The sequence below is a fragment of the Pogona vitticeps genome, chromosome 1, assembly GCF_051106095.1.
Source record: "Pogona vitticeps strain Pit_001003342236 chromosome 1, PviZW2.1, whole genome shotgun sequence".
Lineage (NCBI taxonomy): Eukaryota > Metazoa > Chordata > Lepidosauria > Squamata > Agamidae > Pogona > Pogona vitticeps.
The window spans coordinates 340,356,237-340,377,739 of NC_135783.1; the positions used below are offsets into that span (position 1 = coordinate 340,356,237).

A 21,503-nucleotide genomic window follows, 5' to 3' on the forward strand; every position below is an offset into this window, starting at 1 on the left:
TGCCCACTCTTGGTGTCTCGTTTAAAAGAGACTGAGGGACATTCTCTCCTTGAAGTGGCATTTTGGTTGTGAATTTTTAAAATTCCTGAGGTCACTCTTTCTCTGCTTTGTTAAAGTGCAAGCATTTTGGTCCCAGTTCTAGAAATTTGCATCTAAAATTATTTATACCCATGGTTCCTTCTACCCTTCATGAATGGAAACGGGGCAAGGGACCTCTGTTGGGTGGACATCTGCTGATGGAGCTGCTTCTGTCAGCAGAATTGGGGGGAGGGGGCAATCTTCAATCCTTGCTGCATCCTGCCCCGCCCTCCATGTATCACCCAAAAGCTTCCTGTTGAGGTCTGTTCAGCCTCTGAAACTAAATCTTTGGGTGGCACCAACAGCTAGATAAGGAAGGACATTTCATAATGTTGGCACTGCACCATCGGCAGGAAGGCTGGTTTAGGTCCTTCTCTGTAGAGGTCAAGCCCGTTATGTAGCTGTGAGGCTTGGCTGAGGATATTCGATATTCTTTAGGGCTGGGCTTCCTATATCAAAGCTCCCCAGGCTCTGAAATGGGCAACATTTTGCCATGCACTAAAAGCAGTGCCTCCCAACTTTGGGTCTCCAGATGTTCTTGGGAACTAGAACTCCCAGAAATCCTGGTCAGCACAGCTAGTGGTGAAGGCTTCTGAAAGTTTTAGTCCAAGAACATCTGGGGACCCAAGGTTGGGAAACAATACAGTAAAAAAAAAACCTTAAAGAATGTGGAAAGATAAATACTGTAGATGGCCTTTATTTACTGCTTGCCCTTTCCCCTGTTCTTACTTGTTTTGCTTGTAGCTGCTGTCCTCTTACCAATGGCTAACTGAATTCCTAGCTGTAAATGCTGAGTGTGAAAGACCTTTTTGCTGCTGGAATAACTTATATCTGTGTGTTGCTTTAATGACTATGAGGACAGTTGCTTTCTTATTACAAATGTACACACTTGTTTCATGCAGTATCTGTTTAAAGTCTCTGTCACTGTGTTCTATATTTTTATCACTGGAATTTTGCATGATATGTTTTGGGGGTAAAATCTGTTCTGAAGTAACATTTTGAGGGTGGTTTGGGTGTGGGCAATGTGCATCAATGCAGTGAAGCCCTCATCGAGACTGATTTGCTCAGTGCACCATGAGATTCAACACCTTCTCAAGAAGTTGGTCTTTTTTCAGAAAGAAGAACTAGGTGGAAATCACACCTGTACTTTTTTAAAATCTTGTTGAAACAGTGAGATGAGGCTTCACTGTAAATGTGTCACTTTGTATATTCTATTGGATTATTCGTGTGGTCACATGTGTATGTGTGTGCCCTCAAGTACAGCTGGAGGTAATATGAGTACATGTTTAAAACAAAAAAAAGCAAACTAGCCACACAATACAAATTTGTATTGTGTACCCTATATATTTTTAACCTTATTGTGCATACATTTTCCATTTTAAAAAACTCACATCTTTTTCCTATTACAGTTGAATGCACATTTGTCAGAATGTATTAATGCCCCAAGTACCTGTAGTTTTAAGCGTTATGGCTGCACTTTTCAGGTCAGTATATAATAATTTATATACTTGATGAAAGTCTGCAATAAGAAAACCTAATATTGCTGGCTCTCTGGACTGGACTAGATGTCTCTTGTTATATGTTAAGAGAAATGCATCCATTTGCTTGAGTTATTTAAAGCTGTGGATTAGATTATAATTTTTTGCCTTACAAATTAAAATGTATGAAGAAGACATTTCCAAGAACCGTGATGTGTCAGGTTTTCTATCATCTATCACACAACAAATTTATCAAAATTAAAATATAAAGGATACTTACTTCAGTCCTCAAGAAAGCAGACTGTGATTACTTCCAAGTGTTTCCATGAAACATTTTTTTTTCTGTAAAGAAATTTCCTGGTTGTTCCTGCTTGTGTGCAATAAATAGGACCAGTTTTTATAGGATTATGCTGAAGGAAATAAGGCATATTAGTTTAGGAAGAAACGTGTGGCATATATGAAAGTACTTCATCATCTAAAAATCCAAAAAGGTACAAATAATTCCAAGCCAGAATAAAAGATGGGTACATTTTAAGTGTGTCTTTTCATTATATATATAATCTTATAATGGCCAAGATCTGATGGTTTACATCTGCATTCAAAGCCATTGAAGCTGCAACTCCCTCCCCCCTACACACACACTGGCAGTATAGCTGTTTGTGGCAGCAGAAAGGTTCCTTGGGAAGTTATTATTATTTTTATTGTTATTTATTTAATTTATATGCCGCCCACACTACCCAAAGGTCTCTGGGCAGCTTACAACATTTAAAATAAAATTAAAATTCAGAACGATTAAAATACAATTAAAATATGTATTGAAAAAAGTTGCAGGAGAGAAGAGGGAATGCCAGTTGTGAATGGAACAGTGGCCAGAATCATACTGGGTTTTAGTCTGTATTAAGTGAAACTGTGTATATCATGGCAGTGACTTGGACCTAATTAACAAGTTGCTTGTCTATCACACACAGTCACATGGATGGCCCATGACTGTCAAGTTCAAAAGCATAACATTGAACAAAACTCTCAGAGTTCTACACCTTGGTAGTTTGAGTCTTTGATGGTCTTTCACAGTTAACATGTATGTTTGAAAGCTTGAATACCAATGGAAACCAAGTAATCATGAAAAATAAAATTAAAGTTAATTTAAATATCAAGGAGTAAGTCATTAACTTGCTCCTGCCTGGTTCACCAGAAATGTAGCTTCCAAACTAGTTCCGTCTCTCTTCAGGGAATGAGAATAAATCACCATTTTCACTCATGGTGAAATAAACCGAGAAAAATGAGTCCAGGCAAAACTAGCTATGTCTAATTTTGCAAGCTTTGTTCATCTACATTGCTTCTGTATTCCATAAGTGTAATGATGTTTCAGTGTTGTTGAAAACATGTAATTTTGTAGAAAATAAAAAACAGTAAGAGTAGAAATACATTTCTTAACTATTTAGCATATTTGGAAAAAATGTGTGAGTAATAATACATTTTCTAAGTACTCACCCAGCCATCTGCCAGTTTAAATCCATGATTTCTCTATGTTACCTATATGCTGCTGTATCAAACTTCCATTATCTTTTTCTTGCCCCCAACTTCTCAGCTCAACTTGGCTTGGTTCTGTTGTGGTTCAGTTGGCTTTGCTGATTTTTTGGTGGCTGGCATCTTGCTACCAGCCCTTTTATAGGCATGGATGTTTATACTTCTTTATCGTTTATTCATAAAATTTTGCTCCAGTTGTAGGTTCTGGTACTAGAAAGCTCATAGACTCTGCTGCCCAAGTGAACATTTTCTGAAAAGAGTCAACAATAAGATTCTTCCTTATCTTCATTTTGTCCTAAGCTAGCAGACTCAATGCATTTTCTCATTGGGGCTGCTTTGATAGCAAACACCATGCAATCAAAGTTCCTACACTTGCAGACCTAATGGACTTTTCTATAAGATGTGCCATTCACACAGATAACATGAGATTAGATAGGATTTTGTCAATCATTCTGGAGTGATCTCCAGTGGACATTCAGTACATTGCTACTTAAACAGTTGTTTTCCCCACATTTTTTTATCCCTTTCATTTTCAAGGTTACTTCTGTCCTGAAGTAACCTCTACCAGGCAGTTCATTAATGTTCATGCCTCCATGTTATCCTCTTACATTTTCAGGATTACGTTTCCTATACTTCTAATCATATACTTCATTTGTATAAAATTCAAACATTGACAGTCCGCTCCCCCCCATGAATGCTTGAAGAGTTTTTTTCTATTGCTCAGTAGTCCAATTTTGCAGTATTGACCCCTCATTAATTATCAGTAATTTGGCACCACATATCTATGTGATTTAACGTACTCCGGAGAAAAATCATAGCAGGAATCTGGCTAATGTAATACTGCAGATGTATACTATTGGATCCCAGCCACTATGTTTTTCTTTACATGCGGCTTGTTAGAGATTGTGAGTAAAATCCAGCAGAAGTTTTACTTAATGGAATAGGCATGAAATAAATGAATTCACTCAAATAAATGTTACATATTTCCTGTTCCTTTCAAGGAACCCTATGCTGCCCTTAAGGGCCAGCTGGGAATGCTGAATTTTGATTCAGTGTTTATTTTGATTTATTCATCGATTTGAATTTTAAACCAAATCTACACATGAGTTAAAAACACAAGTCTTGTGTGTGTCCATTATCCCACCCTGAACATAACACTTGTAGGAAATAGTGATCTTCAAATCCTTTGAAGAGGTCCAGTCCTTGCTGTTTTGAAATTGGGTTCTATTTGTAACATAGTCATGGTATACAATCAATGATGAGCAACAAGACTCTGTAGACTGCTCTTTTCTAGGGATTCTTAATACTTGTGGCCACTGAGAATGTGGTTAAAAAAATAACACTGGGGCATTCAGCAGTTCACACACCAACATGACAACTTTTGTTGGTAGAAGTAGTTTGTCGTGTTAGCCTTGCTTGCTGTTATCACCATTCATTATTTTTATGTTGTGTGTTTGTATTTGTTTGTTTGTATGTATACATATGATTTGAATACATTATGCAAAATGCATGTATTAAAGATAATTAAATGGTTGATTTGTAATTTAATTTGCATAAATATTTTGATAATATCACTTTCTCCAAAGGGGGATAGTAAGACTAAAATTAGCTGCAAGTATGTTCATTTTATGTACTCTGGATATATTTGTTTAGTGTTTAATCATATTGTTTGGTTTGAAACCGTATGTAATAGTCCTTCATACTAATCTCAGATTTACTGATCACCTAAAAGCATTTTCTGCAAATTCTCTTGTGGAGAAACTTTCTCTTTGTGAAAACAATATTGCTGTTTCTCAGCTTGATGAATTCATTTCCAATTTTTCCATGATTTCCACATATATAAAAACATTCAATCATGTGTTGCTTAAACACTTTTGTTAATTATCCAGAAATAGCAAGATACAGTCCACCAAGTTCTGTTTCTGTGGGGTTAATTAATAAAGAATTTACTTCAGCAGCTGTAAATTACAACTTTAATATAACCAAGTAAACAACAATTAGAATATAAGTTCCAGTCTTTGCTTTAGAGGATGCACATGGGACACCGCCTTCATTAGGATCCTTGTATGCAGGGTGGCGGAACTATAAAGCTTTGGCCCGATTGCAGTTTTGCTTTGGAAGAGGATTCTGTATCTGCAGTTTTTATTCCCTAAAAGAGGTTTTTGTTCTTGTTGTTATTTCAGTACATCCCATTTACAGGCAGAGTGGCATAGTTTTGAATAGATTACAACAGGGAGTAAAGGGTTAAAGTTTCCATTTTCCCCCAAAACATGTTAGAGTCTCTCCCGGGGTGGGGGGAGAATGCCTATATTTGTTTACATCTGATTTGGTCTTGAGTTGGTAAAGAAGTTACATTAGCCCAGCCTCTCGTTCTCAGAAGGAGCTATTGCATATTTTTGAATTTTGGTTAAAAACCCCTAGTGGCGCAGCAGAAGTGTGGGGACTGACAGAGCAGAATTAGCTTCAAATCTTTTCAGAGTAGACCACCCTGTTTTGTCTTATCATCTGGCACTTACAGTTTCAATAACCCACTCTGAGACATTGGTAAGAGAAAAAAAAATAAAAATATTTCATTTACTCACAGTTTAATAGATCAAAAACAGCATATAGTACAAAAGGGACTGCTTTGCAGTAATAGGTTTCTGCAGATTCATAGTCTGCTTCCAGCAGACTGCTGCAGACTACATTCTTTAACTGCATACTGATTGCACAAACTGCTAACTGACAGCAGACTTTAAAAAAAGGAGGAGAAAAGGCACTTAAGCAGAGAGGCATGCTTATCTTTGAAATCAGAGGCACGGAAGGAACAATTGTTTACTGCTGGATTGATTGTCACCCCAACCAAGTAACGTCCCTCGTTACTCCAGATCTACTCATGGTGGCATATGAGGCTGAAATAACTCAAACAGCAGCTAACTAAAAATACTGTGGAAAGTCCAGAAGCAACTACTCTCTCTTGTTGTTCCCCAGGAATGAGTAGATGGTGGAATATTGCTTTTGATATTGAAGGTGAGGAAGTCATTGTTAGCTCTGTGAGTTTGTCTAGTCTTCCCATATAGTCGTCATAAAGCTGATGAGCAACAACACATTTTGGAACAATGATTCCCAATACGGATGGGGGCTTCGCATTGGTATATGAATACGAAACCACCACCACCCGGCACAGGTGGGCGCCCTGATGATCTCCCACTCTCAGAGCCCACTGGGCCCCACATACCATGCGTTGTGTGTAGCTGATGTCATTGTCACCACACCAATCACAGCAGTAGCTCAGTTGCCGCAGTCCTGCCTCCCTGCTCACCCAGCCACTCGAGGGCTGGGAGGACGAGTCTCCCTGCTCAGTGGCTGGGTGAGTAGGGAGGCGGGGCTTCAGCAGCCGAGCTCCTGCTGCGATTGGCTCAGTGACGATGATGTGCGGTAAGTGGTCTGGCAGAGTTTAGGGGTGGGAGATACTGAGGGGGGGCACCACTGCCAGGGCGGCTTCGTATTTGTATACAAATATGAAGGCCCCATCTCTAATTTCCAACTATGTGCTGAGTGAAAAAGTACTTCCATTGTCCGACCTGAATCTCCTGCTCACTGGGTTCGTTGGATTATCCACCCCAGGCTCTTGGGTTATGAGGGAGAGAGAAAAACAGCCTTCTTTTTTTCTCCATAAAACGTGTAACGGTAGAAAGACACCCAGCAATCTATATCCATGTCCCATGGGGAGCTGAGCTGAATATGAGCTAGTGTTTTTATTTCAGCCTCCTGACTCCAGGGCTCTGAGTCAACAAGGGGAGGTAAAAATGTAAGGTATCGCTCACATTAGATCTCTGCAGATTTGTGTTCTTTGGAGTTGTGGTCGAAAAACACAGATCTGCATACTTGTTTGTGTGGTCAGCATTCAAGAAGAGGTTAGGACAAGGCAGGGGTGATTCGGTAACTAATCTCTTTTAGGGAGATATTAGTGAAGCTACAGAAAAGCCAGGTTCTTATCACTGTGTTTATCCTAAATTTGCTGCTTGCAAGTATTGAAGTAAGTCAGGGTTTATTTTAGGGCAGGATTTGGTGGATTGTGTTTTTACCATTTGAAGACTCCCTTGCACAGATTTTTGTTTATTTAAAAATGGTTAAAGAGATTGGTCAGAAATGCAGTTCAAAATAAAGAAAATTGTTTTGTGTAATAATTCCCATTTTTAGGAAAAGGCAATATGCGTTTTTTGGGGCTTGGGGTAGGTAGTGATATGCCACCTATTGGAAATCTGGTTCTGTGTTGTGTCTTTTATAATTACTAAAGTAGACCCCTTGCGGTAATGTGTCCGTTAAGTGCATCGGTGAATCAAATCTTTAACACTGTTCTAAGGAGGATGGTATGGTGTTGCATTTCTGTACAGGTGTGCTTAAGAAATGAAATCAGCTGAAATACGTTTTTTGTCACAGGGAACAAACCAGCAAGTTAAAGCACATGAAGCCACCTCAGCAGTACAGCATGTAGACTTACTGAAAGAATGGAGTAATTGTCTAGAAAATAAGGTAAATATTCTACTTATTGCTTCATTGCTTTTATATTCTGTAAATTACCAGAGGAATAATTGTGGAGGTTCAGAATGGCTGTTCAAAAACTCAAGTTCCTTTGATGGAGTACTCATCTGGCATTTTCCACTGATACATGATAATTTGCTCCATTGAGTCACTGTCAAAGAGAAATCTGCTGTGTTAAAAGTCCTTTTTAAAAAAACTCTATATTAAGGGAGAGGTCAGGGTCTTAATTTGCAAGCCTGATTGCTGTAGGGGTTGGGGAATCCATCAGGTGATCATTTGCCTCTGCTGGCTGCCCATAGGAGCGTCTATGCGGTGTGACTCTCTTGTCAAAACCACTGTTTTCATAGTACAGGCAGCACATTTTTTAAAAAAAAGTTTGTTTTCGGTGGTGAAGACCCTTAACTTTTAGTGTATAATCTGAAGTTCATGAAAAGATGAATGTAAAGAAAGTTTTGAGCTGTTTCTACACTGCAGATTTCAACAGTCATTTCATTTTTTCAAGAAAATTCCAGAAACAAATTCTGTGAGCATGACTGAAGACATCTTAAAACAGAGTTGTTATAATCTTTAACAAGCTGTTGATTCTTTAGAAGCTCTGGGTAGCAGAACATTAACTGACCTACGTTTGTAATTAGAGTAGTTACGCTCTGAACTGTATAATAGGAAATACACAAATACCTTAAATCTTATTAAATTAAGGTAGGTAGCTATTCAGAAACATGTACAGAAGGCATTTGTATGTGTCAAAATGAATTGCAAATTTAATGCTGTATTAAGAAAAAAAAGGTAGAACAGATATCACTTCCAAAATGCTGATCCAAATTCAGAATTTTGATCAGCATTTTGGAAGTGATATCTCTTCTAAGTAGAGAATCCTATCTTCTAGGATAATCTTCTACATGATGAAGGAAGGAGGTTATTATTTTATTTTATTTTATTTTATTTTATTTTATTTTATTTTATTTATTTATTTATTTATTTATTTATTTATTTATTTATTTATTTATTTATTTATTTATTTATTTATTTATTTATTTATTTATTTATTTATTGGACTTATATACCGCCCCATAGCGCTACAAGCACTCTCCGGGGGGTTTACAATTTTTAATTATACAGGCTACACATTGCCCCCCCCAGCAGCTGGGTACTCATTTTACCGACCTCGGAAGGATGGAAGGCTGAGTCAACCTTGAGCCGGCTACCTGGGATTTGAACCCCAGGTCGTGAGCACAGTTTTAGCTGCAGTACAGTGTTTTAACCACTGCGCCACTGGTGCATTGGGTGAAGTAGTAGATCAAATTTGTTATCAGTGAAATTTGCTAGTTTACAGTGGACGTCCTCATAACAGTCTTCTGAAATACCATGTTTCCCCGAAAATAAGACAGGGTCTTATATTAATTTTTGCTCCAAAAATGCATTAGGGCTTATTTTCAGTGAATGTTTTATTTTTTCATGTACAACAATTCACATTTATTTAAATACAGTCATGTCATCTTCTGGTTGCTACTCAGTGGTGGAGTGTGGGGTTTCACTTAACTGGGCCTTAATTTTGAGGTAGGGCTTATATTATGAGCATTCTGAAAAATCATACTAGGGCTTATTTTCAGGTTAGGTCTTATTTACTGGGAAACGGTAGCCTCGCTTAGCGATTGCCTCGTTTAACGATGTATTCACTTAGTGATGAGGTTTTTGGAGCAATTTTGCGCTCCGTTTAGTGATGTTTCCTTTGGCGAAATTTCACATAGCGATGTTCGGGACCTTGCCTCGCTGATGACAGTTTAGGTCCCCCTGTTTCGCTTAGCGATGTTCATTTTCACTATTTTAAGTGTGTCTTAAAATGTTCAGAAACTGTTTTAAATGCTTGGGATCATTAGTGCACCTTGTAAAACCTTTGCAAACTTAATTTGGCTTTGTTCTGACTCTTCGTTAATTTTTGGTGAATTTTTCCCCACCATTGGAATGCATTGACAATGCATTCCAATGGGGGGGGGGAATTCACCAAAAATTAACGAAGAGTCAGAACAAAGCCAAATTAAGTTTGCAAAGGTTTTACAAGGTGCATCAAGCATTTAAAACAGTTTTTGAACATTTTAAGACACACTTAAAATAGCGAAAACGGACATCGCTAAGCGAAACAGGGGAGGAGTTTGAATCTCATCTTATATAGAAAATTGGATTCTTTATTTTTTTGTACATTCTGACATAAGAGGACTTTTTTAAAAAGCTGTTATTGACAGGCAGTGGTGGTATGTCAGATTTGTTTGAGAAATGTTTGATATTTTGATGGATCGTAAATGGTGGTCCCTTGGCTATGTGTGGTATTATTTCTTGTGCTTGAGCATCTTTTCACACCTGTTTTCTGTGCTGTTTTCCTGATGATGAATATACTGTACATATTTTGCCAGGAGAAGAGAGCAGTTTTCCAGGTGTGCAAAGCTTTCAGGAAGAAAAGCACTGATGAATGAAGGCCTCTTTATTATTGAGGATTAAAACGTGGTAGTTAGATGTTCTTTGCTGTTCCAGTATGTAGTGTAGTACGAGGACCCAAGAGTTTTAAGAGAACAAAAGCATATGTGAATTTCTTTTAGAGAGTACCATCAATGCATTTCTCCTGCTCTTTCATGTCGTTCTTTGAGTGTTTTGCTTCCATTCACAGAAATCAATTTTTGGCTTCCTTCCCTTTTTTCCTTTTTTTTTTTTTTATGACTCTCTCAAATGCTGTCCTTAAAATAGCCTCAGCTATGACTGCAGAAGCCACCCCCAAAGTGGGGTGAAGCAATCTTTTACAAGTATGAGTCTCAGAAGAGCTGTCTGATGACTAGTTTAAAGCCAGAGGTTTTAGAAGGCCAGTGTGAATCGGTGAATTGGTGCAGAATATTGTTTCTTGGTGATTGTTGTGGATTTACACATGGGATATCCCACATCTGTGTGGCTTATTCTGGAACTTTCCAGAGTTAACTAACCAAATTGTGGTTAAAGAGGGCCCTAAACTTGATTCTATTGGCAGGAGGCTCGACTCCTCCTCATTGCCACTTATACTGCATACGTGGGAGCATATTGACGGTTCCTCTGGGAGAGGCCCCCCCCCAATTAGCCACCTCCCAGATGGACATTGCACTTTGGCTGCAGTACTCCTGTCTGAAACCCACAAAAGCACAGCAAGTCAGCTGACTCCGTGACCAAAACTATAGCTAATGAGATAGCTCTCAGAAGGTGCCCCTGGCTGCAGTCATCTGGACTCCCTCCACATAAGAAGTTTATTGTTTAAGACCTTCTTTTTTCATTGAAGAATACATTTTCAGTGAAAGAGCAGATGAATAGCTTGAGTGTGTTAATAGACTTCACATGAGGGCAAAATGTCTTTAGCTCTTAAACCTCTAGACATTATATGAACAAACAAGGGAACACACTCTCTTGGACCCTCATTAAACCTAAGCATGCACCTCTGGACAAGTTGCCTTGTGTCTTGCCTCTGGTTGACCAGCATCCATGTATCCAAGGCAGACAGTATAGAAATGGATGCCATTCTCTCTTGACTGCTTCCGTGATATTCATTCCTCCTCCAAAGTAAACTCTCTAGTCTCCAATGTGTGGAAGTCCACAGAGATTACAGAAGTCGCTCCTTCTACATGGATGTTCATTTGTTACTTGGTCTGGTCAATTCAGAACTGAGGTACTAGAGAAAGCACAGTGGGCATGCACGATGTGTGGAGAGGGCAGAGTTCGTGCCAAAACTCTGTTAATTAGCTTTGGAAGGACAAGAACAGTTGTCTGAACTTAGGAATCTTACACAAACTTTCTTCTGTTCTTTTCTGCAACTTTTTTTTTTTGTGGTTGTAACCTTTCCCCATTGCCCCAAGGATTCATACTGTGGCAGGGGTGGGCAGTTAAATTTCTGTAGGAGGCCACATAAAAAATCTGAACTGTGTTCAGGGGCCGAACCAAATTTACTTAAAAATAAAATGAAACAGTGATGTTATGACTGTTTTTATTTTAAACTTGTTAATCTTCACAAATGCCGAAGAGTTTTTGTTTGTTTTTGTTTGTTTTTTTGTGGTATGTTAAACTTTAACAGTTAAAGATAAGCAGCTGGTCAACTTTAGACAAAAAGCTATAAATGGTTTTGATGTTCAAAACTGTCTGCGGGCCGGACAGGAGTGGCTTACGGGCTGCATGTGTCCCTCGGGCCGCACTTTGCCCAGGTCTGTACTGTGGGATGCTTTTCAGGGGTTGTGGAGTTGAGGGGGGAGATTGATTGAGTGATCATTCTTACTGTTTGTGTGACACAAAATATAATCTATTAAATGCAGAACGGCATGCGAGAGACAGCTATTTCATTTCAAATATCTCATAGAACAATTTTATATATATATATAGATTGTCATTTATTTATTTATTTTTATTTAGGTGGCCATGCTCCAGAATGAAAGTTTGGAAAAGAACAAAAGCATACAAACATTACATAATCAAATTTGTAGCTTTGAAATCGAAATTGAGAGACAGAAAGAAATGCTGCGGAGTAATGAATCTAAAATACATCATCTACAGGTGAGGTTCTGACTCTTTCTTCCTCTTTTAAAGCAAGAAACTGCAATCACATTTTCTACTTGGAGAACAAGGTGTGATAGTTAAGGTTACAGTCTTCAGCACAGGAGCAAATCCAGTTGACTTCAATGAGACGTCTTGGTAAAAATAGGATTGATTAGTAGTATGCATTCTGATGGTAACAGCTTGGCTTGCCCTAATTTAAATAGGCTTCATGGTCTCTGTGTAATCAGAGGATTCTGCTTCTGCATAGCCCTATGCTTTTTTCTTTAAAGGGGAGTTAAGATTGATTTTTCAGTAGGCTCCTACAGTTATCTTTGTCTCTAATTTTTAAATGCATACTTTGAAGCAGAAATTAAAATTGCCTTTAGTTAGGAAGAGCTTCCAATGTGAATACGAAGGCATTGAAAGGGCAAAAAAGCCCTCCTATGTTTGTTTGTTTGTTTGTTTGTTTGTTTGTTTGTTTGTTTATTTATTTATTTATTTATTTAATTAATTTATATGCCGCCCACACTACCCAAAGGTCTCTGTTACTTCTGCATGTAGTGTGCTGTCTAATTTCAGCTATGACTGTAGAAGTCTGTGATAGAGCTCAGGCTGCAGGATAGTGTTCACTTCCCCCCAAAAAAAGTTTTGGGGAAGAAGATTATTGGTACGTACTTGCATACCTAAGGTCCCAGCTTTCCTCTTTGACAAATGATAGAAGAGATCTCCACCTAACTTAAAGGAGAGCTGCTGCTAAAGAGTAGACGAGCAGATAGTTTGTCGCATCGGGTATAAGACAGTTTCTGTGTCTCCTTTTAATATTTGGGGAATTTACCGTATTTTTCCATGTATAAGACTATATTTTTGTCTGAAATCTTTACACTAAAATTGAGGGTCGTCTTATACAAGGAAGTAAACTGAGGAGAGAACAAAAACAAGTGGAGGGGAAAGCAGGGATCAAAGCGATCCTGCAGCGCTTTGACCCCTTTCCACCTACACTTGCTAATCCCCACTTAGATTTCTTAATTTTAGATTAGAAAAGTGGGGGCATATTATACATGGGGGTGTCTTATACTTGAAAAATATGGTAACTTGACTGCCTTTAAGAAAGGTTAGGACCAGGTGCTCTGAGCCTCGCTTTTTGCAACTGTAGACCTGCTTTAGCTAAATGGGGACTCTAGGGTATATATCTGCATTACACAGTCATACCGTTTGTTCCCAGTTTCACTTCTCAGGCTCTGTCCTATTGGATCCTTAGTTTCATTGAGAGATCTAGTACAGTGGTGCCCTGTAGATGATTACCTCGCAAAACGAATCCGCATGACTATGAGTTTTTGCGATCGCTGTAGCGCTTCGCAAAACAGTGTTTCCTATGGGTGATTTTTGCTATACGATGTTTCGGTCCATGCTTCGCAAGACTTTTTTTGGGGGGGGGACCAATTTTCACAAGATGACAATTTTAACAGCTGATCAGCGCTTCACAAAATGGCTTCCCTATGGGCGATTTTCGCAAAACGACAACAATTTGTCCCCATTGGAACGCATTAAATGGAATTCAATGCATTCCAATGGGGAATCGCATTTCGCAAGACGATGTTTTCACTAGACAGCGATTTCAATGGAACGGATTAACATCATCTTGCGGGGCACCACTGTACATTTTCCTGAACCCACAGCGGAAAATTTCAGCTCTACCAAAGCAGAGACCACAGGATTCCATTGGATATAGCCACCATTATGGAATCTTGGTAGTTAAAGTGGAATAAAACTTTGTAGTATAGATACACCTTTGCATTGTAATTCCTAGAACCCAATACGTGCCATAGTGCCATTCTTGGCATATGTAAGTAAGGCTTCCCAATATTGTGGATGCTTTCCTTAGAAAAATGTCAGGAGGCATATTAAGATACGAGTATCAGGAAAGCATTTCTTAAATCAGCATAGTACATATGCACCCTAAGGTCTGAGTATGGAAGTCGGAAATTCCAGAATGCATAGGGTAGTTTTTATAGATGGTTACAAAACAGCATAAATAAGTAATTATAACTAGTAGTCCTTTAAAGTTACTTTCTTTGACGTACCTTTTTTTAACAGGATGTTTCTCAAATTGTGGTCCTTTTTCCTCTGTATCTGGCTTATCCAAAATAAAAATGATCCTACGATGGCTGTGTTAATTATATCCTAAGACTTGTTTGTTCTTACCTGTCTTCACACCTTGAAAGGAATGGCTATTTCCAGTAATAAATTTAGCTAGTTACAGTGGTGCCTCGCTTAATGAGGATAATCCATTCCAGCGAAATCGCTGTAGAACAAAATCCTCGTTAAATGAAATAAAAAAGCCCATTGAAACGCATTGAAAACCCTTCAATGCGTTCCAATGGACTGAAAACTCACAGTCCAGTGAAGATCCTCCATGGGCCGGCCATTTTCGGTGCCTGTAAAGCGAGGAATCCGTCCTAGAAAACAGCAGAGGGCCATTTTGTACACGTGATGGCCATTTTGAAACTCAGCAATCAGCTGTTTTTAGATCGTCGTAATGCGAAAATCGGTTCCCGAGGCAGGGAACCGATCATCGTGAAGCGGATTTTTCCTATTTAAACCATCGCTTTTGCGATTGCAAAAACCTAATCGTCAAGCGATTTCCTTGTTAAGCAAGGCACCACTGTATACTTAAAGGCAGGGATGTTGGCAAGTCTTTGGGTCTGAGTCCGAGTCTTGGGTACTAAAGTCCTGAGTCCCAAGTCTGAGTCTACATTAAAAACAAGCTTTTTTCCACCAGAAAAAAAAGGAGGGGGTAGGTGTGTTCCAAGTTCCAAGTTGAGTTTGAGTAATTGAAAAATAACAGCAACCTGAGTTGTGTCAACAGTGTGACTCCAAGTCTGACTTGTCAGCAAGACCCATGACTTGAGTCCCCGTCTCTGCTTAATGGTGTAAGAAAGTACATTTACTATTGTACTCCATTTGTATAATTGCTAAATTCAAACACATGATTATATTTCAAAATTTACAATGAGGAGGAATCTCCTCAGTGTTGTAGTCCAAAAGCATTTAATTTTGGATTTTAATGTAAATGCAATTTTTGGAAGGGAGGCATAGTCCACTTTCCTTTTTGAAAAAAAAAAGGTAGAAATGTGTCCATTCTGAAGAGTGAATGCTAAGACAAACATTTTTGATTGGTAAAGTTCTCCTGAGTGTTTGATGGGTAAAACACCTCTGTTTTCAGATGTAATTCTAACATATAATTACCAAGCTCTGAGAAAAAACTAAAAGGCTAGTATTGGTCTTTTGTCTGAAATCATACTTGCCCTCTGCCCTAACTCAATCAGTTAAACATCTCTTGTATTTTTCTAGAGTTTACTATGTATGATTAGCACAGATACAATTTTGATAAGATTATTTTAATAATGGGTTTGCTTTTTTGGTGTTGGTTTTTTGTTGTTTTTAGAATTGTTTTTAGATTGTATTCTCTCTCTCTCTAAATCTCCCACACACACACACACACACCTCTCATAGATCAAAATTCAGGAGTAATGTACAGTACATAATAAGAAACTGCTTAGATGCAAAAGTAAAGCAAAAGCAAGGTTCCTTAAGGAATATGATACCTACACGCACGCATGCATGCATGCACGCACACACATACAAACAAACACACACACACAAAAGCAAAGTATGCTGCTTATATACAGCCCCATAGCACTTCAAGCATTTTCTGGGCGGTTTACAAGTTAATTATGCAGGCTACACATTGCCCCCCCCCCCCAGCAAGCTGGGTACTCATTTTACCGACCTTGGAAGGATAGAAGGCTAGTCAACCTTGAGCCGCTACCTGGAATTGAATCCCAGGTCGTGAGCACAGTTTTGGCTGTAATACAGCAGTTTGACCCCTGCACCATGAGGCTCTTATTACAGTAATAAGTTTTGACCCAGTTTCCCTGAAAATAAGACCTAATCTGAAAATAAGTCCTAGTATGATTTTTTCAGGATGCTCGTAATATAAGCCCTACCCCCAAAATAAACCCCAGTTAAGTGAAACCCCACCCTCCACCATTGTGCAGCAACCAGAAGAAGACAACATGACTGTACAGTGGTGCCTCGCATTATGAGCGCACCGTATAACGACGAATCCGCATAGCGATCCCTTTTCCGGGATCGCTAATGCGGAGGCATAGCGTCGGCCCCAATGGGCAAAACTCAGTTACTGATCTTCCATGTGGGGGGCCCGTAGGAAGGAGCCACCGCCGCTGCTGAGAGAGTGATGCGGGGCCGTGCTGGCTGGGGAGAAAAGCAGGCGGCGAGACAGGCAGGCAGAGGGAGGGAAGTGGCGCGCGCTCGTGCGTCCGCCCCCCTTTCCCTATTCATCCTCCTCCCCCCACACTTTTCCTCTTCCTCCTCCTCCCTCTTCTGCCGCCACTGGGGAGGAACGCAGGCAGGCAGATGGAGGAAAGAAAGTGGCGCGCGCTCGTGCGTCCGCCCCCCTTTCCCTCTTCGTCCTCCTCCCCCCACACTTTCCCTCTTCCTCCTCCTCCCTCTTCTGCCGCCGCCGGGGAGGAACGCAGGCAGGCAGGCAGGCAGATGGAGGAAAGGAAGTGGCGCGCGCTCGTGCGTCCGCCCCCCTTTCCCTCTTCGTCCTCCCCCCCACACTTTCCCTCTTCCTCCTCCTCTTGCCCTCGGGTGATCAGCTGTTGCCGGACGCCCGAAATGGCCGCACGCAGCGCAGCGTTTTCGCGCCCTCCCCTCGCTTACCAAGGGCGCGAAAATGGCTGCCGGACCCCGGAAGCATCGCTGAACGGTGAGTTTTGGGCCGATTTGGAACGCATTAAACGATGTTTAATGCGTTCCAATGGCTTTTTTTGTCCCGTTCAGCGATGTTTCGCTATAGCGAAGGTTAATCCGGAACAGATTAACCTCGCTATGCGAGGCACCACTGTATTTGAATAAATGTAGATTGTTGTACATGAAAAAAATAAATAAAACATCCCCTAAAAATAAGCCCTAATGTTTTTTTGGGGGGGGGGGGAGAGCAAAAATTAATACTGTATAAGACCCTATCTTATTTTTGGGGAAACACGGTAGAACTCGGGTCCTGCGTACTCCTACAACAATAGCTGTTGCTTTTTATTGTCCAAAGGCCTTTGGACTCCTCTGTAACTTTTTGTGAGGTGGAGATGTCTTTGCTGTAATATGAGCGAACCTTAATGTTTTTGCTCTGCATTGTGCAAATGTTACTGCAGCATTTCTATCACAGCTACAAACAGATGACAAAGCTATTATGTCATCCTCAAAGCTGTGTTTCAGGTTCATGAGGCATGTTCTGAATAGTTTCTGAGTTTACTTAACTGTTAATTGGGAGTTATAGTAGTGTTTGGCACTAGCCAAGAGTGTCTCTTTTTCTAAAATGCTTATTTTATACAAGTCTTCTGATGTACTTTTATGTAATAAGTAGTCTTCCTCTATTCATTGTCTTCTATTTACTTTGAGATTTCTTCGTAATAATTGCTACATTGTTTTCCAAAAGCGGGTGATAGATAGTCAAGCGGAGAAGCTGAAGGAGTTGGACAAAGAAATTCGCCCCTTCCGACAGAACTGGGAGGAAGCAGACAGCATGAAGAGCAGCGTTGAGTCCCTCCAGAACAGAGTGACTGAGCTGGAAAGTGTTGATAAGTCTGCTGGACAAGGAGGTAGGAACACAGGTAAATCTGAGCACAGGTCAATGAAATCTTGGGTGGTTGTGCCAAAAGTAAATTAGACTTTTTGGAAATGGAGCTTCTGCTAGGGTTGCAAATCCCTGTCTTCTTGAGCGTTACCTGCTTAAAATCATTCTTGAAGTTCAATTATGTGGTGTTCATTCCAGTATGTTTATGCTATACTTTCTGCCACGGTAGTCTGCTTGAAAGCTGAGATCTTCTTGCTTGTCCCACCGCTTTGCACAGCTAGGTTGGAGACTTAAACACAACAAAAACTTTCTCTTTAGTGCCACTTTGATGTGGAATTTCCTTCCAAGAAAATCAGCCTGGCTCTATCCCTTTATACTATTTTTGTATAGCCTTTGCTCTTTTTTAATGTCTGTATCCTTTCCTCCCCATCCCGCCAGCCTGTTCTAAAATGCTGAATTTAAGAAATTAACGTACAGTGGTGCCTCGCTTGACGAGGATAATTCGTTCCGTTGAAATCGCTGTTAAGCAAAATCCTCGTCAAGCGAAACGAAAAAGCCCATTGAAATGCATTGAATGATACATTCCAATGCGTTCCAATGGGCTAAATAGAAGATCCTCCATAAGGCGGCCATTTTCGGTGCCTGTAAAGCGAGGAATCCGTCCTGAAAACACAGCGGAGAGCCATTTTGCACAGTGGGTGGCCATTTTAGAGCCGCCAGTCAGCTGTTTCAAAATCATCATTTAGCGAAAAATCGGTTCCTGAAGCAGGGAACTGATCATTGTTATAACATTGTTTTGCAAAAGCAATTGCAAAAACTTCATTGTCAAGCGGTTTCGTCACTTAACGAGGTAATCATTAAGCGAGGCACCACTGTACATAATAATGTTTATATTTCAGTTGTGAATTGTATTGGTGTATGAGCTCTGTACACTTGGTGATTGCAAAAGGGAGCCTTCAGTCAATGGCAACCTGCTGCTTCTGCTGCTGTTATTCCTGTTCCGTAGGTGGGGCTGCACAACAGGATTCAGCCAGGTTTTCCAGATAAATGTTGCACATGCCCCCTACCCTACCTTTTGCAATAGGAATTATCTTCGAAGGAAGAGCAGAGAGAGGAAGAGATTCTTCAACTTGCTCTGTTCCATTTTTGGCTTAGTGCTTTATGATTTGAGGTTGTTTTTACTGTAGAGCTTATTGTCTTTCATGTGTAGTTCAGAAGTATGTTTCATCTGTGAAACAGAATGAGATCTGATAAATTAAAAAGGTCAGTGCTTTATTCAACGAAGGAGGTAATAAAACCACAAATTAGCAGTATGGCAGGGACCTTTTCAAGTGGCTCACTCAGTATCACTTGGTACAAAGAAAGAATTAGCATGAGAAAATAATTTTAGCAAGGATTAATAATCTACTAATGCACTTTATATTTTGTCTGATAAATCGTTCCATTCACTGTTGAGCAGCGTCTGTACATAAATTGAGACCCTGATGGTGGGGATCTCCTTGGTGATCTTGCCCATTATATCTTAAATAAATCATTTCCTTTCCCCCCCTTTCTTTCTAGGCCATCTAGAATCACAGTTATCTCGGCACGACCAAATGCTGAGCGTTCATGACATCCGTCTAGCTGATATGGATCTCCGATTCCAAGTGCTGGAAACGGCTAGCTACAATGGAATATTAATCTGGAAAATCCGAGATTATAAACGTCGGAAGCAAGAGGCAGTGATGGGGAAGACTTTGTCCTTATACAGCCAGCCTTTTTATACAGGATACTTTGGCTATAAGATGTGTGCCAGGGTTTACCTCAATGGAGATGGGATGGGTAAAGGGACGCACTTGTCCTTGTTCTTTGTCATAATGCGGGGAGAATACGATGCGTTGCTACCATGGCCATTCAAGCAGAAGGTCACCCTTATGTTGATGGATCAAGGACCTTCTCGGCGCCACTTAGGAGATGCTTTTAAACCAGACCCCAACAGCAGTAGTTTCAAGAAGCCTACTGGAGAAATGAATATTGCTTCTGGCTGCCCAGTCTTTGTTGCACAAACTGTTCTAGAAAACGGAACCTATATTAAAGACGATACTATTTTTATTAAAGTCATAGTGGATACATCAGACCTACCAGACCCCTGACATACAGCAGAGAGGCAGATCCAACAGAAGACCACTGCATCTGGGGCTCTTTTTTATATCTATCTATCTTCAGTGAGAGGTCCCTAAATCTCAGAGGGGCCACCTTGTGCTAACAGAAGGAAGAGTTTGGAGGTATAACTTGTGTAGGGTCCAATGGAAAACATAGCAACCCATTAAGGAATCATACCATGGTATATTTTCTAAACTAGTAGGAACACTTCAAGTTCTGCCAAGTCACATAATCCTCATGAGGACAAAGGTTACAGTCAGAAAAAGCTTTTCATAATTTATTGGTAATGCAGTCAATGGGGAGGAAAAAGACAACAGCATCCTATGCTGAATTAAGACATCAGACTTTTATTCCTTTTTAACTACAACACAAAAATAAAAATTCACATGTGGGGTTAGCTAGAAACTGTCAGCATGTTAAGTAAAAAAAAAAGAAGAAATTATGAAGTAACATTGCAGTTAAAGATATATTATTACTTTGAAAATCTAAGTGCAATCTTGTCTGAAATATAGTATATTGTCTATTTTTAAGGCCTCATCTGGTCTCTGTTTTAAAATAATTACTTTGTCAGAAGACCTAGACGGAATGTATAGATCTTCTTAAAAGTGTCTAAATCAGAGTCATATTTTTGTTTAGAGTTCTATTAATTGCTACAAAAACATTTTATTTTGAAACTGTTGATAGACTGATATTTCTTGGAAGAAAAAAAGATCAATGCAGGTTATCACTTGTGATATGAAAAGAAACTATTCAACTACTGCTGTTATTTCTCTTTAGAAATGTAAACCTACAATATATGTCGTAGTTAATGACACTATTTCAAAATTGAGGAAAAATTATCACTCATGGATGCTGTGCATCATTATCAGATTTATAATTTTCACCCTAAAATAGGGCATTTGTTGAACTTTGGAGTTCTAAACGGAATCCTGTATGTTTTTAAAGTTCTGCCTCATGCGTTCAGACCAAGCTCTCTAAAATATATATGTGTATATATATTATATAATCTATTTTTTGCTAAAGCATAAATGTGCAACATATTTTTGGTGTTTAAGAGAAGGTGTAGTGCTGAGTCATTTATGAAACCTGCTAATTAATCCTCTACTTCGAAAATAACTGCATCTTACAGAGGATATCCGTTTGGAGAAAGCAGTGTCTTAATGGAAGAATGGTGGCTTGCATGCATTCATGTGCCTTAGCTGTGATGTAGTGCTTTATAGCTCATAGCTTTGTATTCAGATTTTAATTTCAGATTCCTGAAATAGTCATTTTAACTGGACTTTAGGCATAATGTGTTGACTGGTCTGTAAAGCCCAAACAATATTTTGCAGTATGCTGAATTGGAAGCCAAGACGGTGCTTCTGGCTTACCAGAAAATCCATCAGCCACTTCATGGAATACTATTTATTCAGGTGCTATATTTTTGTGCACAATGCTCCTATGGAGCTGGGATTTCTGACAGCACCTCCTATTTCCAAGGCAATAGGATAACTGCTGTGTGATGCCACGCTTATATAGGTAGCAGAGCTAACATGATTTCAGATCAGATCAGTTCCAAATTGGTG

The 21,503-nt window shown here is 39.6% G+C and overlaps 1 protein-coding gene across 11 annotated transcripts in view; it reads left to right on the forward strand.

The window, feature by feature from the left end:
- The window catches only part of TRAF3 (TNF receptor associated factor 3), a 137,519-nt gene extending 116,788 nt beyond the window's left edge, over nt 1-20,731 (forward strand). For 8 of the 11 annotated variants that reach the window (XM_020793595.3, XM_020793598.3, XM_020793591.3 and 5 more), the window contains 5 exons: nt 1,488-1,562; nt 7,506-7,598; nt 12,018-12,158; nt 17,659-17,833; nt 19,357-20,731. In XM_020793595.3, the coding sequence (XP_020649254.2) occupies nt 1,488-1,562; nt 7,506-7,598; nt 12,018-12,158; nt 17,659-17,833; nt 19,357-19,928 (1,056 nt within the window). In that variant the 3' untranslated portion in view covers nt 19,929-20,731. The remainder of the gene's footprint in view (nt 1-1,487; nt 1,563-7,505; nt 7,599-12,017; nt 12,159-17,658; nt 17,834-19,356) is intronic. The other 3 variants (XM_078383803.1, XM_078383804.1, XM_078383802.1) reach the window with 2 other exon arrangements.
- Nucleotides 20,732-21,503: the final 772 nt, after the last annotated feature.